General features: G+C 42.0%; 1 protein-coding gene across 4 annotated transcripts in view; it reads left to right on the top strand.

Moving 5' to 3' along the window:
* Ambra1 (autophagy and beclin 1 regulator 1) overlaps positions 1-22510 on the top strand; it is a 184537-nt gene that overhangs the window by 144098 nt on the left and 17929 nt on the right. For all 4 annotated transcript variants that reach the window (XM_021192016.1, XM_021192018.1, XM_029535860.1 and 1 more), the window contains 2 exons: positions 8005-8193; positions 9051-9205. In XM_021192016.1, coding sequence (XP_021047675.1) covers positions 8005-8193; positions 9051-9205 — 344 coding nt within the window. The remainder of the gene's footprint in view (positions 1-8004; positions 8194-9050; positions 9206-22510) is intronic.

The raw sequence follows: 22510 nt of genomic DNA on the forward strand, positions 1-22510 counted from the left end.
TTTTTTTAAGATTTATTTATTTATTATATGTAAGTACACTGTAGCTGTCTTCAGACACTCCACAAGAGGGCATCAGATCTCATTACGGATGGTTGTGAGCCACCATGTGGTTGCTGGAATTTGAACTCAGGACCTTTGGAAGAGCAGTGCTCTTAACCACTGAGCCATCTCTCCAGCCCCCTTTTGTTTTATTCATTATTGTGTGTAGGTATGTATGCACATGCCACACACGGCACATATGTTGAGGTCAGAGGATAACCTTCAGGAATAAATTATCTTCTCCCACTATGAATTCTGGGGGTTGTACTCAAGTTACCGTGCTTGTGAGGTAAAGTGCTTTTACCCACTGAGCCATCTTGCTGACTGGTACACTAATCTGTTCTCCAATTCTAAGAATCCATGGTAGAAGAGTTTGCGTTTTCCTTATTGAAAACTCAAGTTCATCTGTAGATTTGTGACCCATATCTTATTGGCCATAGTTCACCTTCAGTTATTTTGATTTTTTACTTTATCATTGTTTAAGTTAGATAATATAGTTACAACTCAAAACTTACTTAAAGGATATACAATAAGGACTGGAGAGATGGCTCAGCGGTTAAGAGCACTGACTGCTCTTCCAGATGTCCTGAGTTCAATTCCCAGCAACCACATGGTAGCTCACAACCATCTGTAATGGAATCTGATGCATTCTTCTAGTGTGTGTCTGAAGACAGCTGCAGTGTACTCATATAAATAAAATAATAAGTAAATCTTTTTTAAAAAAAGGATATACAATAAGAACTTTCTTAGCCCTCCACCCTGCTGCCTGTGACTCCTTGCAGTAGGTAACCACCATCAGTTTCAGTTCTGACATATCTCTTGAAAGAGTGTGTGTGCACAGTGAGAGCATTGCTTTCCATATTTTGTGTGATCTAAATGAAAATGTGCTGTACAATACTCTTCTCACTTTTCTTTCTGTACAGTGTACCTCATGATCTTCCATATTTTGTAAAGAGTGTGTGTGTGTCTTATATGCATCTATGTGTGCTCATGCAGAGGCCTGAGCAAGATGTCTGTAGTCTTCCTGTATTGCTTCTCATCCTACTGCCTTGAGAGAGTCAGAAGGCACTCAGGATCTGCCTGTCTTCGTTCCTCAGTGCTGTGATTGCAGAATGCCTTTCTTCCTTTCTTCCTTTCCTCCTTTCCACCTTTCTGTGACCAGTTTATTGCCTTGGTGCTAGGGGATTTAAACTCAAGTTCTCATGCTTTCAGGACAAGCTTGTGTATTACCCACCGAGCTGACTCTAGTTCTTCTTGTCTTGTTTAGAGATAGGGTCTTACTCTGAATCCCAGGTTAGCCAGGAGCTTGCAGCAGTCCTCTTTCTTGTCTCTGCTTCCTGGAGTGCTGAGATTATAGGCATGAGCTATCACTGGTGGCAGCTGCAGCTGCTGCTGCTATTGCTGCTGGTGCAGGCAGCCCCCACAGCTGCCACTCCTCCTCCTTCCCTGCCTGCACCCCTTTCTCCTCTTTTGAAAAAATAGCTACCTAGTAATTCGTTATAACCAGTGTCCTCTTGAAGGACTTTGGAGTTCACAGTCTTGCTATATAAACTGCTACCGATTGTCTTACACATGCATATCAGTAAAATAGCTGCTTTGAAATACAACTACAGGGAAGGAAAGGTGCATGAATAATTTTGTTAGATATTGCCTTATCTCCCTCTCTATACAGCTTGTTCCAACTAATAATCTCATCTATAGGCATTGTTTGTTCCTTTTTGTTTTCAAACAAATCCTCACCGTAGCCCAAGACTGGTTTTGAGTTCAGAGCAGTCCCCTTGCCTCTGAATGCTTAGGATTACAAGTGTGAGCCGCCGTGCTTGCCCCGCTCCACTTCCATAATCTTTGAGTGCTTGATTTTATAAACACTTGCTGAAGGGATGTGTTTCCAAATTTCAGTATTTATTGATTTAATAGGGTAAAGACTACTACATGAGCATTTTATGTTTCTATTCCTTATGTTCCCCACATCCTTAATGATGCTGCCTTGTCTTGACTGGCCATGTGCTTTATCTCTTTCTCGGCATAATTCTGTAGAAGTTCTTTATAAATTGAAAAATTAACTTATAAAAGGAGCTTCTTGTCATTTGTCTCTGACTTTGTTGAAGGTTATTTTTGTCATAGAACTTATTTTAAGCCAAAATTATACACCTTTCCTTTTATGGTTCCTAGGCTTTGTGTCATCATTAAGATCATTTCCTACTTTTTTTTTTTTTTTTTTTTTTTTTTGGTTTTTGGAGACAGGGTTTCTCTGTGTAGCCCTGGCTGTCCTGGAACTCACTCTGTAGACCAGGCTGGCCTCAAACTAAGAAATCTGCCTGCCTCTGCCTCTTAAGTGCTGGGATTAAAGGCATGCGCCACCACTGCCTGGCTCATTTCCTACTTTTATATTTTAGTTTTATACATTTACATCTTTGATCCATTGGGAAACTTAGTTCTAGATGACCAACTGGTATGCATTCAATATCAATTTAAGCTAACTTTTTTTGTTTGTTTGTTTGTTTTGGTATGTGTTTGGGGGTGTCAGGTGGAACATTAATATGTCTCCTAGCTGTCCTGGAACTCTTTGTGTAGACCATTCTGGCCTTGAACTCACAGAACTCTGCCTCCCTCTTCCTCCCAGGTGCTGGGATTAAAATGGGTGAGCCATAACGCCCAGCAGGTTCCTATTTAACTACTTTTAACTGTTTTAACGAAAATTATAGGTAAGCTATAAAATATATATTTGTAGTCTTGAACTTTATTTACTCTTGATAGATTTAGTCAGTAAATTGGGACTCTGTTGCTGTAGGATTCATTTTGTTTTTGTTTTGTTTTGTTTTTCAAAGTCATCTGCCTCCTACTAGAGGTTAGCTTTAGGTTTCAGAAGCTGTGCCCCAGCCTGGAAGCCACTGATCTTTAGTTTTACTTATGGGTTCAGCAGGCACAAAGTTGCTGCTCATATGATTTTTCTGAATCGAATTTAACCCTTTTTTAGAATTAGGTTAATGATTCTTGCTACTTGTTTCTCTCACTTGAGATTAAGGGAGCTGATGGATTCTCACCTGTGTTAGAAGCTTAGAATGTTGTGAGTAATGCTTCACCTCATGCAGATTTTTATTTATGTGTGTGATTGTCTATATATGTGTATGTTCTGTGTGTTCAGGTGCTTGCAGAGGTCAGAAGGTGGTGTTGGATTTCTTGGAGCTAGAGTACCAAGAGGTTATAAGCTGTCTGATAGATGGGTGCTAAGAATTTAATCCCTGCCTTCTAGAAGAGCAGCAAGTGTTCTTAGCCACTGAGCCATCATCTCCAGTGCCTCATGTAGAATTTTTATGCTGCTTTCATGAATAACAACACCCCTCCCCCCCCAAAAAAAAAATCAATAGAGTGAGGAAAAAGCTAATTTAATTTACTCTGGGATTCTTGGTTTGTTTTGTTTTTTTTTTTTTGAGACAGAGTTCCTGTATCCTTGTCTTGACTATTCTGGAACTCACTATGTAGAACAGGCTGGCTTTGAACTCACAGAGAGACCCATCTGCCTCCCAAGGCTGGGATTAAAGGTGTGCACCACCACACCTGGCTTCCTCTATTTTTTGTGAGGAAACTCTTTTTTTGGTGAATGAATGGCTTTGAACACTAAGATATCCTGGCAGAAGACACCATAAGATACAGTGAATATGGTGACTGATGCCTGTAAGGTGTGTTTATAATGCAATCCGGAGCTCTGATCTGCAGTAGCTGGAGGGACTCAGAGATGTAGCCAAGAGGAAATTGTGCTTCTGATTTAAACCCTTGTGGTTTTCCAAATCTCTGTGTGATGGGTTTGTAAAGCACTGCAGCTGCCAGTCACTCTCACGGTCTCATCTGGATTTCAACAGGCTACCTATAGAGCTTTGTGTAAGGTATATTTTATAATTTACAGATCTGATAGGAAAGCAGAGCCATCTACTTTTCTGGGCATCTGTATTTATAGTCCCTCCTGTTTCTTTTTGTTTGTTTGTTTGTTTTCGAGACAGGGTTTCTCTGTATAGCCCTGGCTGTCCTGGAACTCACTTTGTAGTAGACCAGGCTGGCCTCGAACTCAGAAATCCGCCTGCCTCTGCCTCCCGCGTGCTGGGATTAAAGGCGTGCGCCACCACGCCCGGCGTCCCTCCTGTTTCTTGCTAAAACATTTTCACTAGGAAATAATTTCCCTTTGAAGGTACACCTGAACCTCTTGGGGTTTTGTGTTGACTTTTTCTTTGGCTAGTTGGTTGGTTGAGGTGTTGTTGTTGTTTTGTTATTTTTTTGAGAGTCACTTTGTAACCCTGACTGGCCTGGAACACACTGTACATCAGGGTAGCCTCAAACTTGCTGCCGTCCTTCTGCCTGTGCACTCCATCACTCCTAAGAGCAGTGGTTACAGATGTGCACTGCTGTACTTGGCTCCCCTGACCCTCTTAAGTAGTTTTGGTTTTATTTTCTTTCCATACCAGTATTGAATTCAGAACCTACCATATGCAAGATAAACATTCTCCCATTGAGTTTTATATATATATATATATCCCCAGTTCTCGCTGTCCTATAGTTCTTTCCCATATGTGTCACCACTAAAGGACAGCAAGTTGCTGAGTTCTCAGCCGTGGTCCCAGACTTTCAGCATTTGAGCCACCTGGGGCCTTGCTGGAGATACTTGCTCTCAGCCTCTGCCCAGCAGAGTGAGGTAAGGAACATCAACAGGATTTTCCAGTGCTGTGAGCTGACAGTGGCTTAAGCTATGTTTCATTCATATCTTTCTTCCTATCTACTTACCTAGCTCAATCCAAAAAGGGATGAGTTGTTCTTTACCTTTAAATGTTACTTTTCTCTACCCAAGAACTGTCCTTGTGCATATTATTAACCAACTAAAATTTCAACTTGGTGAGGGGAAACTGCACACATGAACTCTAGTAACCACTGACCATTATAACTGACTATTTCTGTTTCTAAAAAGGGCAACAGACAGCAAGTGTAGGTTGCTAATTGGAGCTTTGAAAGAAAAATGAAATAGTGCTGTCTATATAATAGTGCCAGGTGCTGTCTATAATGGAGCTATCATATTCCTCTGTGTGCCTACCAAATACCTTTAATTGGGTAGAAACATGGGCCTAGATAAATAGATCCCTAGCTGTCTTTCTGAGCTCATTATAGTTACCAGGAGCTGTAATGAAATTGGGTAGACTTGGAAGAGGGAGCAGACTTTGGGAAGTAGCCATTGACTTTATCAAATACAAGCACAAATATAGTGGCTTGGAATCGAGTCTGACAGAATGTTTTTTGTCTATCTGCACAGTTTTTGCAAGCTTTAAGCCAAGCTTTCCAGAAGAAAAACCGTTCTTTTATCCTTATAATTAGTTAGATGCTTAAGAAGTTTAAGGTCATTCATTATGGCCCCTCCCTCCCACATAGTGGTAATGGGATCGAGTGTAGGTATATCCTCTATATAGGCTAGTGTTCTTCCACTGCAACTCTTTGTTACTTCCAGCCTTCTTTGTTACTTTCTATAGTTAGGTTTCACTAAGTTGTCCAGGCTGTCCTTGAACTATCTGTATGTAGTTCAAGGCAAACCTTGAACTTGCTATCCATCCGTCTCAGCCTTTTGAGTAACTGCAATTACAGGCCAGTGCCTGTAGGTTCAGCTTATTATATGCTTCTGTTTTTAACCAAAATTCCTGCTGATATATACAAGCTAGATCTCTATCATCAAGACAGATGAACTGTCATATATGTTGGGAACATAGAGTAGAATGGTAATTATGCAAAGTAGTCCATAGCATTCTATCATCTTCCTATTCGTTGTTGTTGTTGTTGTTGTTGTTGTTGTTGTTGTTGTTGTTTGAGACAGGTCTTCTCTGTATAGCCCTGGCTGTCCTGGAACTCACTCTGTAGACCAATCTGGCCTCGAACTCAGAAATCCACCTGCCTCTGCCTCCCGAGTGCTGGGATTAAAGGTGTTCGCCACCACTGCTTGGCTCAACTTCCTATTCGTATTCGCACTTGATATTTTTAAGATTCATTTTTATGTTTATTCATTTGTATTTTTGTTTGTGTATATATGCTTATAGACATGTAGATGCCCATAGATACTAGGAGAAGGTGTCAGAGCCCCTGGAGCTAGAGTTCAAGTGGTTGTGAGCCATCCCATGTGGGTGCTAGGACTCAAACTCAGGTCCTGTTGGAGTCCTTGTCAGGATCAATACATGCTTAAAACTGCTGAGCCATTTCTCCAGCCCTTCTACTTAATATTTGTTATTATCTCTATTCCCTGCCTTTGGTGGCAATTCTAAATCATTAATTTTTTTTTCTTACTTAGGATTATGCCCATATCAAGGTTAGAAAAGCAAAATAGACTCACTCTGGAAAGCGACTTTAACATTCTTTTGTGTCTTTTTGACTAGAATCATGTGGATCCAGAGGAAATTACTATAGTTTTGGCAAAAGGTTTGGGACCCTGTGTCAGGAGCAGACGGTCCCATGCTAACAAGATAAATCTAGTCATGCAGGCTGGAGCAGATGGTGGGTTGGGAGTTGAGCAGCAGAGAGGCCTAATGGTGATAGCAGTAGTATTTGGATGTCATTATTTTATTAGTTAGCAAACAGAACTGTCCTCAGTTTTATTTGTAATGGTGCTGTAGGTGTCAGCCCCCAGGGATTGGCACAATAGCCTAATCAGTTTGTTCTGATGTCGGTTTTATGTACTCCGTTAGCTTTAGCTTTGTTAGCAACACATAGGGAAAGGAGAACAAATACAATTTTACACATCACGCAATCTCCAAACCCGTGAGCCGTTTAAAACAATCTTTTTCTTTTGTTTTCCTTGGCTAGTTTCCTAGGGGAACTTGCCCTTTCTGTCTCACTCCTGAATTTTGACTTGCTGGGATATATTACCCGGAATCTGATGACGATAACCTGAGCTTGATTTGGCTTTGCTTTTAACTTATTTTTTTAACTTTACTCTTCTAATGATGGACATCTCTTTCAAATAAGAGAACAAGTGCAAAGTCACTTTAAGTGGAGTAGAGCCAAGTGAAGCAAAGCTTAGGAGCTTGGCCTGTTTGCATGTGTCCTAGTGCTCTGTCAGTGTGGGTGGCAGGTGGGCCCTTTTGTTCCAGCCTCACATCAAGGATAAACCACTTTCCCTTAGCAGGGAACCCCACAGTGCAAACATTGAGGGTTCAAATGTAAACCAAAGCTAAACGAGGCGAGGCGCAGTCCTGTGCTCTCCAGCATCTCATTAGTCCCTTCAAGCAGAGTGTGGTCTCACCATCTCTAGCCTCTAGCCTCCAACTTTGTTTTGTTTCCTCGTAGGTCCAGTCTACTGCCTAGCCAGCCCAGTGCATTATTCTTAGTAATGTAGATGTAGATAAAGTCTACCTTGGGACATTGGTTCATGGTATTATTTAAGAGGCACAGAGTATAATGAGAACTGCACAGAACTTCCACTGTCTAGTCCAGGGTGGGCTTTGTTTCTCTCTTTCTTCTGTACAGAGTTGGGATTAGTGTTCCTGGAGATACAGACACAGCTTTTCTGTAGTGGCTCCCTTCTGTGAGATCACATAGCAGGCTCTGAGGAGGCCTGCTTTCCCAGGAGTGCTCTGCCTGCGTCCCCTTTATTTTAGAACCAGTGGCTTTGTGTTTTCATTTATCTTGGTTTCATACTTTGAACAATAGCAGCATTGGAGTGGGTCTCCGGGACATTTGTTAGTAACTTTTTTCTTATCTAATCAGTTGTGAACTAAGACTCTGATGGTGGCAAGGATGGAAATGGACTGTCCTATAGTTTCTACTAATTGGGATATGCACAGATCCTTCCTGCCTCTCTTATTTCCTCTTCAATTAATCAAGACAGCTTGCCCCATTTCCGAAGAGGGTTCACACCCTTAGAAGGGCCCAAAAACATCTTGGTCTCAGAATTTCTAACAGCATGATGTTTAAACTTTCTCTCCTTTTCTTCATTCAATGCAGCCTCTGTGAATGTCCTGGTACAGAATTGCAAGATCTACAATGATGCCAGCTGTGACATTTCTGCAGATGGCCAGCTCCTGGCAGCCTTCATCCCGAGCAGCCAGAGGGGCTTTCCTGATGAAGGCATCCTGGCAGTGTATTCCCTGGCCCCCCATAACTTGGGGGAAATGCTCTACACCAAGCGATTTGGTAAGGGATAGGAAGCCCAACCTAATGACAGAGTTGACGCTGATGCCTTGGCAAAGGCATTCCTAGGTGAGGCATGGAGTGCATGGGTGAGAGTAATGGTCACATACTACCTCTGCCTTCATTCACTGAGGCACAGGCCAGAGAAAGATTGCTTTGCAGGAGAGCTGGCTATAGCATCCATTATAGAAGAGTCTCACAGTAAGAGTTCTCCCTGCCACAGTAGCATCTCTAGTGTGCCCCTGTGACAAAGGCTAGCAATAAGGAAGGAGCTTTTTAGCTGTGGCATGGAAAGCTGGGTAAGCACATATACTGCAAGGTAATGTGGCTTTGTGTTTTCAAAGCCTTCCAAAATATGTGTGTTCTTTAATCCAGAAGTTTTACTCTAAGTGTCTTTACACTTCTAAAGACATAATCAGAGAACTACAAAGATTATACAAAGATATTTGTGCTGTGTTATTTATCGTACATAACATCAAATTGTTACTTCAAGAGATTTTTTTAAGGAGGAGCTTAAATTAAAATAACTATACAGTGATGTCATAAAATACAAGTAGCTTTAACGCTGCTCTTATGAAAGATTATTTAATAATGGAAAAGATTTATAATGCCTAAATGAAAAAATATTTCAGAACAGTGCTTAGAGTGTGCTAGCAGTCTTGTAAAGTTAGGAGAACCCTAGCTAGTATTCAGTAGTGCCAAGTGTTCATTGCACTGCACTGCACACTGAAACCCTAGAAGATCACCTGAGCATAGTCAGACTGTGAAAGCTGGAGAAAAGGAGAAAGGACTGCATGAAAGTTGTGTCCACAGAACGGCAAGAGTTCTGAGAAATGTGACTGTCTTCTCTTGGTCCTCAGGTCCCAATGCCATTTCTGTAAGCCTGTCCCCAATGGGCCGATACGTTATGGTGGGATTGGCCTCACGAAGGATCCTGCTGCACCCCTCCACAGAGCACATGGTAGCCCAGGTCTTCAGGCTGCAACAGGCCCATGGTGGTGAGACTTCAATGAGGGTGAGTGTCATTCTTCATATCTCTCCTGGACTGTGATGTGATCCTCTAGTCGGGCCAGTACCCTAGTCCAGGTGACCCATGACCAGTATATTTCACTTTTAGAAGATCAGAACTATTGAAAGTCAGGAACTTTCAGCTGCACCTATTGTCATTGTTACATCTTGAGAGGCTGTGACAAGAAGATTCTTGCCTTAAAATAAAAATATAGACAATGGGAAGTAGTATCTTGGTGGCATACTTGCCTTGTGTGTGAGTGGGGATCATAGCACCAAGAAACACACCTCAGGCTCCCAGCGGCTTCATACTCCTAACCTCAGTGTAAGCCTGTAGTGCAGAGACACGGGGAGGGCTCAGGAAATAAAGTTCATGTTCTGGTTTGGTATTAAGGAAACAAGCTTAGAAAATGATTGTATACCATGATTCTACCATGCTGTGGTGGAACAAGAGGATTTTAGGCAGCTTTTTTGCTCGGTATTACCAAACCCTTTTACCAACAGCGTAGAAATGCCGTTTAGGACCCACTCCTGTATAAGGCATGCCCCTCCTGTTTGGCCATGAGAATGTATTGGGTGTAGTATGGTTAATTGTCTTCCGGACTCACCTAGACTAGGGTGGCTGACTGGGTTTCCCTCATCTTCTAGGGGCTTATTTGGCCAGGGTTTTGTCAGGGAGAATCAAGCATTTGAACAGTTCTCTAACTAAATAGTATTTAAGCTTGGTTCCAATCTAAGAACTGATGAATTAATTCCTCACTTTCATGTAGTCTGTGCCATTTATAGTTCCATTCATTTGGTGGGGTTGTTTTGTTTTATTTTGTTTTGTGTGTGTGTGTGTGTGTGTGTGTGTGTGTGTGTTCCCGTTAGCTGTGTGTCTTGTATGGTTAATCTAACCCAATCTGGGTTCAATATAAGTTCCTTAAGAATAAAGTCCCCGGGCCCTTCATCTAGTGCTGTGCTTGTAAAGACTTGTTGAATTCTTGGACTAGGAAGCATTTATTATCAAGAAAAAATAGTAGAGATATGCAAAGTGATGGAAGGGTGTGCTTGGGAGGTCTTTCCTTTGCTGGCCTCTTCTTCCTCTGCTTCTTAATTGTAGTATCTTTTCGCTGACTGAGATACTGAACTGCTTTTCAAACTCCCTGAACCTGATACAGATAAAGCTCTTGTTTGCCAGAATACCTTAAAATCTGGGATTTTTCCTCTTCTGCATCTTGAGTTGCCCTCAAGTTTGTCCCTTCCTTTGGCAGCTTCCTTTATAGAACTGACTACTCCTACCCAACTGAGTACACACCATTGTGCTAATACTTGTCTCACCAACCTGCAGTTGTTTCTATATGCTGGACTTTAGCTCCTTTAGAGAGCAGAGTCGTCTGTTTCCTCTTTATGAAATCCAAGTACCTGGTAGAGAACCTGAACACAGTAGAAACTAAGTGAATTAAAGAGAATCTCAGAAAAGCACCTTGGCCCTCATCATTTTCAGGTGGTAGCTATCAGAATCAGAGGCAGCCTTGAAAACCTCTGAAAGGGGCAGCAACAAGGCACTCTGCCTCTGATAATGTGACGCAGACTTCTGATACTTGAGTTCTGTATGGGTGAGAATGAGAAAACCAAGGTCGTTTTCTTAGCTAGATAGCTGAAGATGGAAGTAGAATTTTAGTGTAGTGTTGTTCTTTCCCTAATCCTAAGCACCTGGTGTCTGCCTCTCACCACCTACATCCTGATCCCAGCAGCTCTTCTAACTAGTTGTAAAAAAAAATAAAAATTTCTTATGGATCTTATTGCAGTGATGCTAATACACATCTCCAGCTACTTCTCAAAACCCAGGCCTCTTGCCCAGTTCCTAGGCAAAACTTGCCAGCTCTCCATCTTTCTCATAATCAGTCAGAAATACCTGGCTAAAATCAAATACCTATAAGCAAAAATGAAGGTGTCTTTTGTCATGTGAGGCCAGAGCTGAGGGAATTTGGTTGGAGGATTCTGCGGGGAAGATAGGATCCAGTTGGTCCACTGCTGTCTTGCTGAGGCATTCAATGGCAGCTCGCTAGCTGTGTGCCTCATGCAAGCAGCTGTTTCTGAGCATGCCCCCTATCTCCAGTGAGGCTTTTTGATTCTCGTTAATCTGTCATTAGGTAAGAAAACTGAGGTGACTGGAAAAATCTTATTTGAGAAGCATTCCTCTCACCTACAGGATCAAGGTATCTCAACAAATTGATTTTGCTCAATCAGACATTCACCAACTCTGCTTTTCTGGGGTTTGAGGTCTTGCTTGTTCCTATATTCAAAGAACCAAAGCGTTCAGTAAATGTCCCTGAACTCACTCTTCAGTGGAAGGGAAGCCACACATGTTTTATGAATGCATGAGTGTGTGTGTAGATGTGTGTTTTGCTAGGCATTAGATGTCTTCATGCATGCTTGGCAGCCTGGCATTCCCTCTTTTAGTTGTACTAGGCACACTGTGCTGTGCCATCCTGCATATCCAGAAGTTCTTTCAAATGGGACTGAAGGACCTCTCTGCCCCTCTCTCTCTCTCTCTCTCTCTCTCTCTCTCTCTCTCTCTCTCCCCCCCCCCCCCCCCCCATAGATTAGCATAGGTGCTTCTCTATCTGTAAAGTTAGCCTTGCCCTTGAAGGAGCCTAGAGCTTCTCCACCATGTATTTCCCCCTCCCCACTATAGAATAACTTCTTGGATTCACTATGATAATATTCAAAGAGATGAACTTGTTGTACCAACAGACATTCCCAGAGGAAAATCCTCTGGGGTATTGATTTATTTTAATTCCCACTAAGTGATGTCTCTCTCGGGAGATGATCTCTTACAGGATCCCATATGAAGTAATCTTCTGTAAATGAATCGCTAATTGCTGTTAGCTTTGGTGTGCTTATTCTAAGAGTTCAACAGTAGTGCTTGGGCATTGGAACTATAGTTCCTATGTAACAGGGGGCCCTGGAAAACACAGATTCACTTTAGACCTACAGTCTACAAGAGTGGGTTCTGGTGATCCCAGCTACTCAGAGACTGAATCAGGATTGTTAAGTTGAGGCCAGCCCGTTCTATTATGAAGCCTTGTCTCCAAGTAAAAAGTATTTACAAGATATAACAATGGCACAGTGTCTGTATCTTAAAACAAGCTTCCCATACTAGAGAACTGGCTCAGTGGCTAAGACCATTTACTGCCTTTGCAGAGGACCAGGTCTGGCTCTCAAATACCCACCTGGAGGCTCGCAATCATCAATAAGTCCAGTTGTAGGGAATCGGATGCTTTCTTCTAACCTCTAAGAAGGTCATCTTGCACTCATGTGGGTGGTACCTGTACATAAATGCAAGTAAACACTCATGTACATAAAAGGAATTTTGAATTTAAAACAAGCCCCTTCCTCCCAATGGTTCTGCTGGTCTTCATGTCTCCCACCTTCACTAGGGTGTGGCCTTTAGTATTTCAGCAAGGCAGGCAGAGACTCAAGCTCAGATTTTCCTACTCCATCATGAGTCTGAGGTATGTCCTGCCTTGATCCTTTACTGATTTCATTGCTGTTTGTGTTGTCTCCACCAAACTCAGCCTCCCCGGGGTCTCACTCTATAGACCAGGCTGACCTTAATTTACAGAGATCTGCCTGCGTTTACCTCCCAAGCTCAGGGATTAAAGTTTCCCTGTCCTTTTCTTTCAGATTTTAGAAGACAATGCTTTTATTTCCATTATATCTTCAGATATTTATATACACTTCTGGTGTAGCTTGGTAGGATAGAGCTAGTAAAGACTAGAACTGTTCTTAACTGCATCTCCACCCAGTCCAGCCTGGTCATGGAGCTGTCATGGGTTCATCGAAGTAGGAGGGCATCATGGAGCAGAGCAATTCCATCACAGCCCACACTCAGCCCTCTGCGTGCCTGTGCTTCACCTCCAATCTTTCTTCAGTTGTTGAGGTTCTCCAGGTCGTTTGTTCACTTAATTGTCTGTACCTCTTCAAGGCTTTGATTCCTCAGGTCAAGTCATTTTCAGTTTTGTCCTGTTTCTTGGAGGGCAGATCCTTTTAGTATTCCCCCTCGATGCTTTCTGAGGCTCCTTCTAATTCTGAGACTTGGCAGAGCAGGAGGAATGGGCCAGGCTCCTGTTTTCTGTCTCCGTTCTGTGTCCACTAGAGAACCCCTAAGCTGGAGGTGAGACTCTTTATAACTCAGTCACCTTTGCTGTTTGATTCCCTTTCACTAGAACAAGTAAGGGCTTTTTGTTAATTCCTGTTTTGTTTTAAGTTAGGCTTTTAGAGACTGCTGAGCTGAAGTTTTGCTGAATTCCCAAAACACTAAACTGCCTGTGTTCCCGCTCAGCTTTCATTTTCTAATTGGAACAAGGCACAATATTGTAACAGAAAACTGCAATTAATTTTCTAAAATAGTGGCAACTTGCACATTATAATAACTTTGGTTGTAACCAAGTGAAAGCACAATAACAAAATTACTAATGAAGCCAGAAATAGTCAGACACCAAGTTGCTCCTTCAGTTTGTGTGTATAAGCCCTTTGTTACTTGGGGAAAGAGTGAAAAGTCAGAGGTAGGGCAGGGGCTCAAGGAGAAGGGATTTACTAGGCACTCTCAACCAGGAAGTAGAAATAAAAAGAAGGATTAGTATCTTCCAAATGGGAATGTTAACATGTCACATTCTTTTCCCTAAGGCATGGACTATCCTTCCTCAACAGATGCAGACAAATGGTTTAGAGCTGGAGCAAAGAAGTAGAGTGCTTTTCTAACCCATGCAAGATTCTATCCCCAACACCACAAGGAGAAAGAACTGGAAGCAATTCTCAGTACATTAGAGGCTCAAGGAACTTGAAGCTCGGTGCTTCTGACTCACATACCATCCCACTTTCTCTCTTTCTGTAGAAGTGATGGACAAGAGTACCATCATTTAGCTTGGTTGGGAAATATCAGCCTATTTATTGAAAATGGTTTCTTTATGCAGTAAAGCTTTATTTAAAGGCTCAGTATTGCCCTGGTTAGCCATGTGGAAGGTGTATTAGAATGTCTGTCTGGTTTTCATGTGTTTGTGATGCTAGAGATTGAACCAGACCTCAGAGCCTGCACATACAACTGAGCTACACCCACAGACAGCTCTCTTCCCTTCTTGGTTTTATGAGTTCTGCTCTTTAGTGGTGAGCTCTCATCTGGTTTACTTCTCCAGTTCCTCCTATTAACCATCTTTTAGATATTTCCAAGTAACTGAGAAATTGATGGGTATTCTATATCCTAAGCATTCTGGGTCATGTTAACCATCATCCTAGTGTTAGTGCCCTGGGAAGCTTAAGGACTAGAACTGAGCCAGGAGTGATGATGCACACCTGAGCCCAGCACCTGAGAACTGGAGGTAGGATTCAGTGTTAGCTGTGAGGTAGCTCAACAGGTAAAGGCACCTGCCACTAAGCCGGACCTGAATTTTACCCCTTAAACACACATAGTGAAAGGAGAAAACTAGCTCTCAAAAGGTGCCCTCAGACCTCCACATACATATTATGTCACACACATACACACACACAAAGCAAAATATCCTTACACACAAAATAAAAATAAATAAATCTTACAAGAAAAAAAAAAAAAAAGACAAGCCTAGACTGTGGAAAAAAAACACAACAATATCCACCAAAGATTAATTGGAAAAACATGATATGCAGGGTGCTCATCTTCCTGTAATTTCCATTGTAGCTTAGATCCTGGATCTGGGTGTGTGCCTGAAGCCATTAGTCCTGGCCAGCATTCATATGACTTCTCATACACGGGATCCTCTGGACCATCCTACATTTATTTTAATGTGTCTAATCTTCACCACTGTCCTGCCCCAGACCCCTACCTGTGGTACAATCTTACACATCTCTGTACATCTGAATTTTAAAACTTTAATTTTCAAAGGTGATCCAAACTCTGACTTGGTCAAGAACACTCAGAAGGTCCAAGGGTCTGAATTATTTCTTAATCTTGGGGAAGCAGATTTGGCTTTGGGGAGTAGATACTGAAATTACAGACACTTTATTTTTAATCTATTGGAAGGGTACCATTTCTTCAAGATAGGAAAGATTGGGACAGAAGCAAGACAGCTTTGTTGTCAAAAATGATTTACCTCTTCCCAAGATTCTGCCCTCATTAATTTCCTTAAAGCTGCCTGTCAGTTGATTAAAAGCTGTTTCCGCTGCAATTATCTTACAGTTGACTTCTGCGATATAGCACAAAGCGTCTATCCTCAAAACATTCCTCTCTTCAGAACATTGTAGAAAAGTGGGAGGGGCAAGTTAAAAGTCAGAGGTGTCTCTGATGTGATTTCTCAGAGGATGGGAGAACAAGATACAAAATTAAAAATAACATTAGAACTGCCATCAGAGCCATTTGTTCAGGAGAAATTTTTCATGACAGTCACACAGCTCTGATGATCCCCTCACACATACACACCCCACAATGTGTCTCTTAGCAGAATGGAGTCCATACTACTTGTCTTCTCAAAAGAAAATTGTGCTGTGTGCCTCCTGTAGGTATTAAACCGAAACTCTTAGAACCCAGGGAGCTCTGAATTAAGAGTTTATTAGACTGGGCATGTAGTTCAGCAGCAGAGTACTTGCCTAGCATGTGAGCAGCCCTAGTGAATCACCAGTAGTGGAAGGGAAAGGTAGGGTATGTTTCCTCCACCACCTACAGCAAGGCTAGAAAGCAGTTTGAAAAATGTCCCTAAAACCAAGATCTAAGAGTGTTTTGTAACAAAAAATAAGGGAAAGTAAATGTAAATTCACATAGGGCCTGCATTTATAAATACGAGGAGCAGAATTAGTCTGTGAGACAGGAGAGTGGTCTTGCATCTGACTTGGAAAAATCAGTAGCTAAGGATGTTAGCCTTGGTGTTGAATGTAATAAGAATGGAGTCAAGGTTTCAATATGCATTCAGGAATGTGAGAGAGGGTCTTTCATTATGTCTAATTAATGTTTCTCATCACTTCCTTCCACCTCCCTCCACTCTTTTAATTAAATTCAGGACATCTCAGAATTTTGCTTCTGTCAAGGTCCAGATACTAGGCTGAGTCTAGGAATATAACAGTGACCAGAGACCTCTTGTGCATCTCAGTTAATAATTTGCTGTTTTTATTTTGTTTTGTTTTGTTTGTTCGGTGTTGGGGGCCATGGTTGAGACCATCCTGCTAGGTAGCCTAGGCTGGCCTTGAATTCATGATCCTCCTGATTTAGCTTCCTAAGTTCTGGGATCACAAGTGTGTCCCAGCATGCCAGGCCAACCCCTGCTTCTGGATTGGTCTTATTTCCACCTCCAAAATCTTTATTGTGTATGGCACCCAGGAGTCATGAGTTGTTAGTTTCGTGAATGTGTGTGTCATTGAATTCTGTATGTTATGTGCTTCCCAGTTCCTCCATGCACATAATCTGTTCACTGCCATCAGTGTACACAGTAAACCATAATTGAGCAAAGGCACTAAGGAGGAGCTTCTCTTGAAAACAGGGAGTCACTTATTTATTGTTGTAGTTCTGCTATTCTTGTGTTGACCAAATAAAAAGAGGAAAATTAGGGGACTGGAGAGATGGCTCAGCAGTTAAGAGCACTGACTGCTCTTCCACAGGTCCTGAGGTCAGTTCCCAGCAACCTCACGGTAGCTCACAACCATCTGTAATGGGGATTCTGTACTCTCTTTTGGTGTGTCTGAAGACAGCTACAGTGTTCTCAATTGCATGAAATAGATAGATAGATAGATAGATAGATAAATTTTTTTTAAAGAAAGATAATGCAAAAAGAGGAAAATTTACTAACTTGGTATCTCATCATTTTTTTAAAAGATTTATCTACTATTATACTTAAGTATATTGTAGCTGTCTTCAGATGTACCCTCTCTCATTACAGGTGGTTGTGAGCCACCATGTTGCTGTGATTTGAACTCGGGACCTTTGGAAGAGCAGTCAGTGTTCCTACCTGCTGAGCCATCTTACCAGCCCCCTCATTATTGTTAATAAAGACTTCATAGACTAATGAAGTCTTTTTTTTTTTTTTTTTAAGATTTATTTATTTATTATATGTAAGTACCCTGTAGCTGTCTTCAGACACTCCAGAAGAGGGCGCCAGATCTCGTTACGGATGGTTGTGAGCCACCATGTGGTTGCTGGGATTTGAACTCAGGACCTTTGGAAAAGCAGACGGGTGCTCTTACCTGCTGAGCCATCTCACCAGCCTGTGAAGTCTTTATTAAAAAAACAATAATGTCTCTTCTCTTTCACTCTAGCTCAGTAGATCATGAATTTATGATCTTTCTGCCTCACCTAGAATTGAGTGCTAGGATTGACTGCAAGTATATTCCACCATATAAGGTTTCAAATAACTACTTTAAAAAAGATAGACTTTGAGGCTGGAAAGATGACTCAGTGGTTAAGAATTCATACTTCTGTTGCAGAGGACCAAAGTTCAGATCTTGCACCATGTTGGGTGACTCACAACCACCTATGACTCTAGTTCCAAGGGGATCTGATGTCTGTTTATAGCCTTTTGGAGCACATAGGTACACACACACATACATACATACATACATACATACATACACACACACACACACACACACACACACACACAAAATGATTTGTGCCAGCAAGATGGTTAATGATTAGGTTTGGCATCAAACCTAATGATCTGAGTTCAGTCAGTTCCTGGAATCCACATGATAGAAGAGATCTGACTCCTACAAGTTGGCCTCTGTCCTATACTAGTGTGCCATGGCATTCATGAGAGCATTCACACGCACAGGCAGAGAGACATAAATATTTAAAAGAAACATTTAATACACACCAGGAGTGTTGGTTGGTGTGTGGTTAAGTGGAAGAGTGTTTGACTAGTAGTTATAAGGTCCTGGGTTTTATCTTTAGGACATAAAAGTAAATACACAGACCTAAGTTTCGTAGAATTCCGGGGATGTAATAGTAGTGGTAGAATACTCACCTAGCATCTACAGAATTATACATTAGATCCCTAACACTCCAAAAAGAAAGAAAACTAGAGTTAGGCATAGTGATACATGCCTATAATTCAGCATCCCAAATGTTGAAACAGGGATTCAGGCCATGCTAGGCTGTACAGCAAGGTCAAACCTATCTCAAAAAATAAAATAGTGATAGTGTGCCACCCTTCACCACCTGCCCTAGGATATGTGTTTCTTGGCCTTTGATTAAGGTACCCATCTATCCAGTGTTTCTTTTTTTTTTTTTTTTAAAGATTTATTTATTTATTATATGTAAGTACACTGTAGCTGTCTTCAGATACTCCAGAAGAGGGTGTCAGATCTTGTTACAGATGGTTATGAGCCACCATGTGGTTCCTGGGATTTGAACTCGGGACCTTTGGGAGAGCAGTCGGGTGCTCTTACCCACTGAGCCATCTCACCAGCCCTATCCAGTGTTTCTTGTCATCTTCTTTCCACTAATCTTTCCCATCTTATTAGGCAATTGAGTTTCTTCTATCACCTTCTTTTGAAAACTTAAATTATTGGTGCTTTCTAACAGGTTTTTCCATCCCAGGGCCCTTTTATCTTTCATTTCTCCTTTCTTGAACCAGCTTCCATTGTCTTAAGGTAAAGCAGACCCACCAGCTGCATTAGACCCTCCAGCCGGCACTGTAAAGTTCCAGTTTCACTGATGATGTCCATAAAAGCAACACAGGGATTTTTCTCTCCTAGCTGCTTAACTGGCTGGCTCTGAGCGATGCACTTTGTTGCTGAGCTAATGGCCTGAGTTTTATTGACATGCAGTAGAAAAGAAGGGTTAAAGGGTATAGCATGCTTTTCCTGTGTTGTGTTGTGTTGTATTGTGTTTGGGGACAGACTTTTATTGGTCCTAGACTTCTCTAGAATGCCTTGTGTAGCATAAGCAAGCCTCAGATTTGGAATCTTCTGCCTCTACCTCTGTGGTGCTAGGATTATCATATGCACCACTATGCCCAGATTTCTCTGCGTTTTAAAGGTTTTCCACTGACCTTTCATTCTTTTTTATACTCTCCTAAACAGGAAAGAAAAAAATGCTTTCAGTTTTGGAACTTTTTCTTTTGTTCCTCCTGAAGCTGGAGTTTAAGCAGGTGATACAGAGAATACCGTAGAAGTGGAGGGATCATAACTTCCTCTGCTCCCTTAGAACTGTAAAGCTTTGGCAACCTGACCCATTTTCTGTTGATGTGCTGAGACTGTATGGGCACTAAATTCTGTTCATTCTAGCATACTGATTCTCATTTCTGTTATAGATGATAGACAGGATGAAAATGCTGTACTTTAGGGGAGAGGTGTGCTGTTAGCATCTGTCATGTCCTAGGGTATTAGCTACAGCTAAAGAAGGGGAGACTAGGACTTTTCAGGCATGAATCAGCGGATCTGTTTTGTATCCAACCTTGCATAGAGTCCCCAGGTTTTCATAATTCTCTTCCAATGTCCTAGAATTAAGTAGTGTACCTCTTGGGAAGTCACTTTCTTCCAGGCGTCATAGAGGTTGGCAGACTACTAGCTTTCACATCCCCTGATGAATTTCAGGACACTTGAACAATCTTAAGGAAACCTTTCTTTGAACTGTATTCATTGAATCTTAGCTAAGACAAAGCTATCCCCTACCTACACTGATGTCCTATCTGTACAGAGGGGCGTGATCCCGTCCCCACTGCCGTCCCCATCGAGTTTCACAGCCAACCTGGTCTCTGGTTTAGACAGACTAATGGCTGAGATCATGCATGGTTTCAGAGTAGCTAGAGCAATCAAACATCTGTCAATATTGGGGAAATTACTGCCCAGTTAATTTTCTCATCTCCAGCTTCTAGGTGCTAGGATTGCAGATGTGCTCAGTTATGCCAGGCCAGGAGTTTCTTAGTACATCAAGCATAGTTAGGACTCAAGCCAAAGCCAATTCTGTGTGTAGATAAAAGCTCAGTCAGCTTTAGGACCATAGCAGAACCAGTCTGGAAGAGTGACAACAGCTACTGAAAACATTGCTCAGTGCCATACCTGAAAAGTCACCGATATCAGGGTTCTGTCTGTGTGGCGATAGCATGGAGTATGCATGCATTGTAGACACTGTTGGTGAAGGCCTTTCTAGTTGATACACAAAGCACACATACCCAGTATTTTTAAATCCAACACTGCTTGGTTTGAGCAGATTATAGAGGAAGCCCTTAGTTTGATTTTTACCTCTTTGGAGTGGGACATTGAGGTAATGTCGTACCATGTAGCCTAAGCTGACCCCAAAACTGAGGTCCTCTTACCCAGCCTCAAGAGCTTAGGGGAAGGATCATTTGAATACAAATGTTGAAAGACAGTTTGGGCAAGCATGCACGACCCCAGTTTTTTACTTCAAAAAGCTTTTTACTTTTTTTTTTCTAGTCTCTTTTTAAATTTTTTAAGTGTTCATACAAGCAGATTATTTTCTCTCCCCTTTTTAGTCTCTTATTAGAATAATCAGAAAAGCCGGGCGTGGTGACGCACGCCTTTAATCCCAGCGCTCTGGAGGCAGAGGCAGGTGGATTTCTGAGTTCGAGGCCAGTCTGGTCTACAGAGTGAGTTCCAGGACAGCCAGGGCTATACAGAGAAACCCTGTCTCGAAAAACCAAAAAAAAAAAAAAAAAAAATCAGAAAAATAATTAATCATCCAAGTGTGGTGGAGCACACCTTTAATCCCAGCACTCTGGAGGCAGAGGCAGGTGGATCTCTGAGTTTGAAACCAGCCTAGTCTTCAGAGCAAGTTGCAGGACAACCAGAGCTACAGAGAGACCCTATCTGGAAAAAAACAAAAAACGCACAAAGAATTAGATATGGCTAAGATAGAAGGATCATTTGAACACAAAAATTGAAGGGCAGCTTGGGCAAGCCCCTGTTACCAAGCCATCCTAAATTTCATTCATTCATTCTTCATTCATCCATCCATATATATATATATATATATATATATGTGTGTGTGTGTGTGTGTGTGTGTGTGTGTGTGTGTGTCTTTTCTGAACTACCTACCTCTGTCATCCCTAAGCAAGTAAAGGTAGAGAAAGCTCATCACTACTGTATAGTTTAAAAACCATGGAGGCTAGAACAAAAGCAGAGATACATGAGAAGAGACAGAGGAAATGAGTCTCCATTCCTGTCCCTTCACAGACCCTTTTTAAAGATCCTAGATGAACGGTTCCAACAACACGATCAGCAGCTACTGTTCATAAGCTTGTGCCATGCCAGACAATTTTTATGTCCCTCCATGCCCAAGTTTTCTTAGTTATTTGAATGCAAATGTGTTGTTGTTTGTGGCGGGGGTTGGTTGATCCTGTCTCCCCCCCCCCCATTTCCCTGCCATCTGCAGTACTCAGCATGTAACCTGAGGCTTGTACTCACTTTTTTTTTGGAGCTAGAAGGTCACATAGCCCAGGCTAGTTTTTAATTTCTGTTCTGAAAGATGTCTGGTCATTCTGTCTCTACCTTCTGAGTGCTGGGATTTCAGTTGTGTAACACCAGGCCAAGTTTATGAGGTGCTGGAGATTAAAACGCAGGGCTTCATGCATGCCCAGGCAAGCATTCTACCAATTGGGCTGCATCCTCAGCCTTGAATGTGGGAGACTTTTAGGCTGAGATCAAGACAAGTTGTTATGCAGTCACATCAGGGTTCAAGGTTAGGTCCAAGTAACTGTCCCTGACTTTTCATTTCTCTCCTCCCTGCCTCAGTCTCTGACCACAGGAGCTTTTGAAATGATTCTCATGTCAGAGACCTTGTAGCTGGATTTCCCTTCAGCCCAAACTCTACGTGCAACTAGGTCACCCTTAGAACAGAGTAAGCTTGGAAAGATAACAGAAGTCACTGAAAGGGAAAGTTCTGCCTTTGAAGAAGGAGATCTATCTAATGGTGGTTTATATAAGCCAGAAGGCACTCACAAGTAGAAGATTCCCCTCTGCTCTGCTCCCCACATCTGAATACACCTTTTGGGTTTCCTTAACAATAGCAATTTTAACAGTGCTTTTAATTAGATGAATTAAGAATGTTCTCTGATGTTGTCACCCCCTCCCGCCCCCCTATCACCTCCAATTCCCTATTACTGTGAGAGATCTGGGTTTCCATAGTAACAATACTACCAGCCCAGGTTGCCTTTCACTGGTTATGCTGGTCAGAGGAAAGTTATGGCCAGTCCATTCTATGTGGCAGGCGGTGGATGAGGCCTTTAAGGTCCTGATGATAGAGGGATGAGGTGAAGGGTACTGAGAGGCTAAGATGTTAAGTGTGCTCCTAAAAGAGACCTTGCTCTCTGGAAAGTGAAAGGGCTCCCCCTCCTCCTTCACCAGAGTC

This window comes from Mus pahari, chromosome 3 (genome assembly GCF_900095145.1).
Source record: "Mus pahari chromosome 3, PAHARI_EIJ_v1.1, whole genome shotgun sequence".
In the NCBI taxonomy this organism is placed as follows: domain Eukaryota; kingdom Metazoa; phylum Chordata; class Mammalia; order Rodentia; family Muridae; genus Mus; species Mus pahari.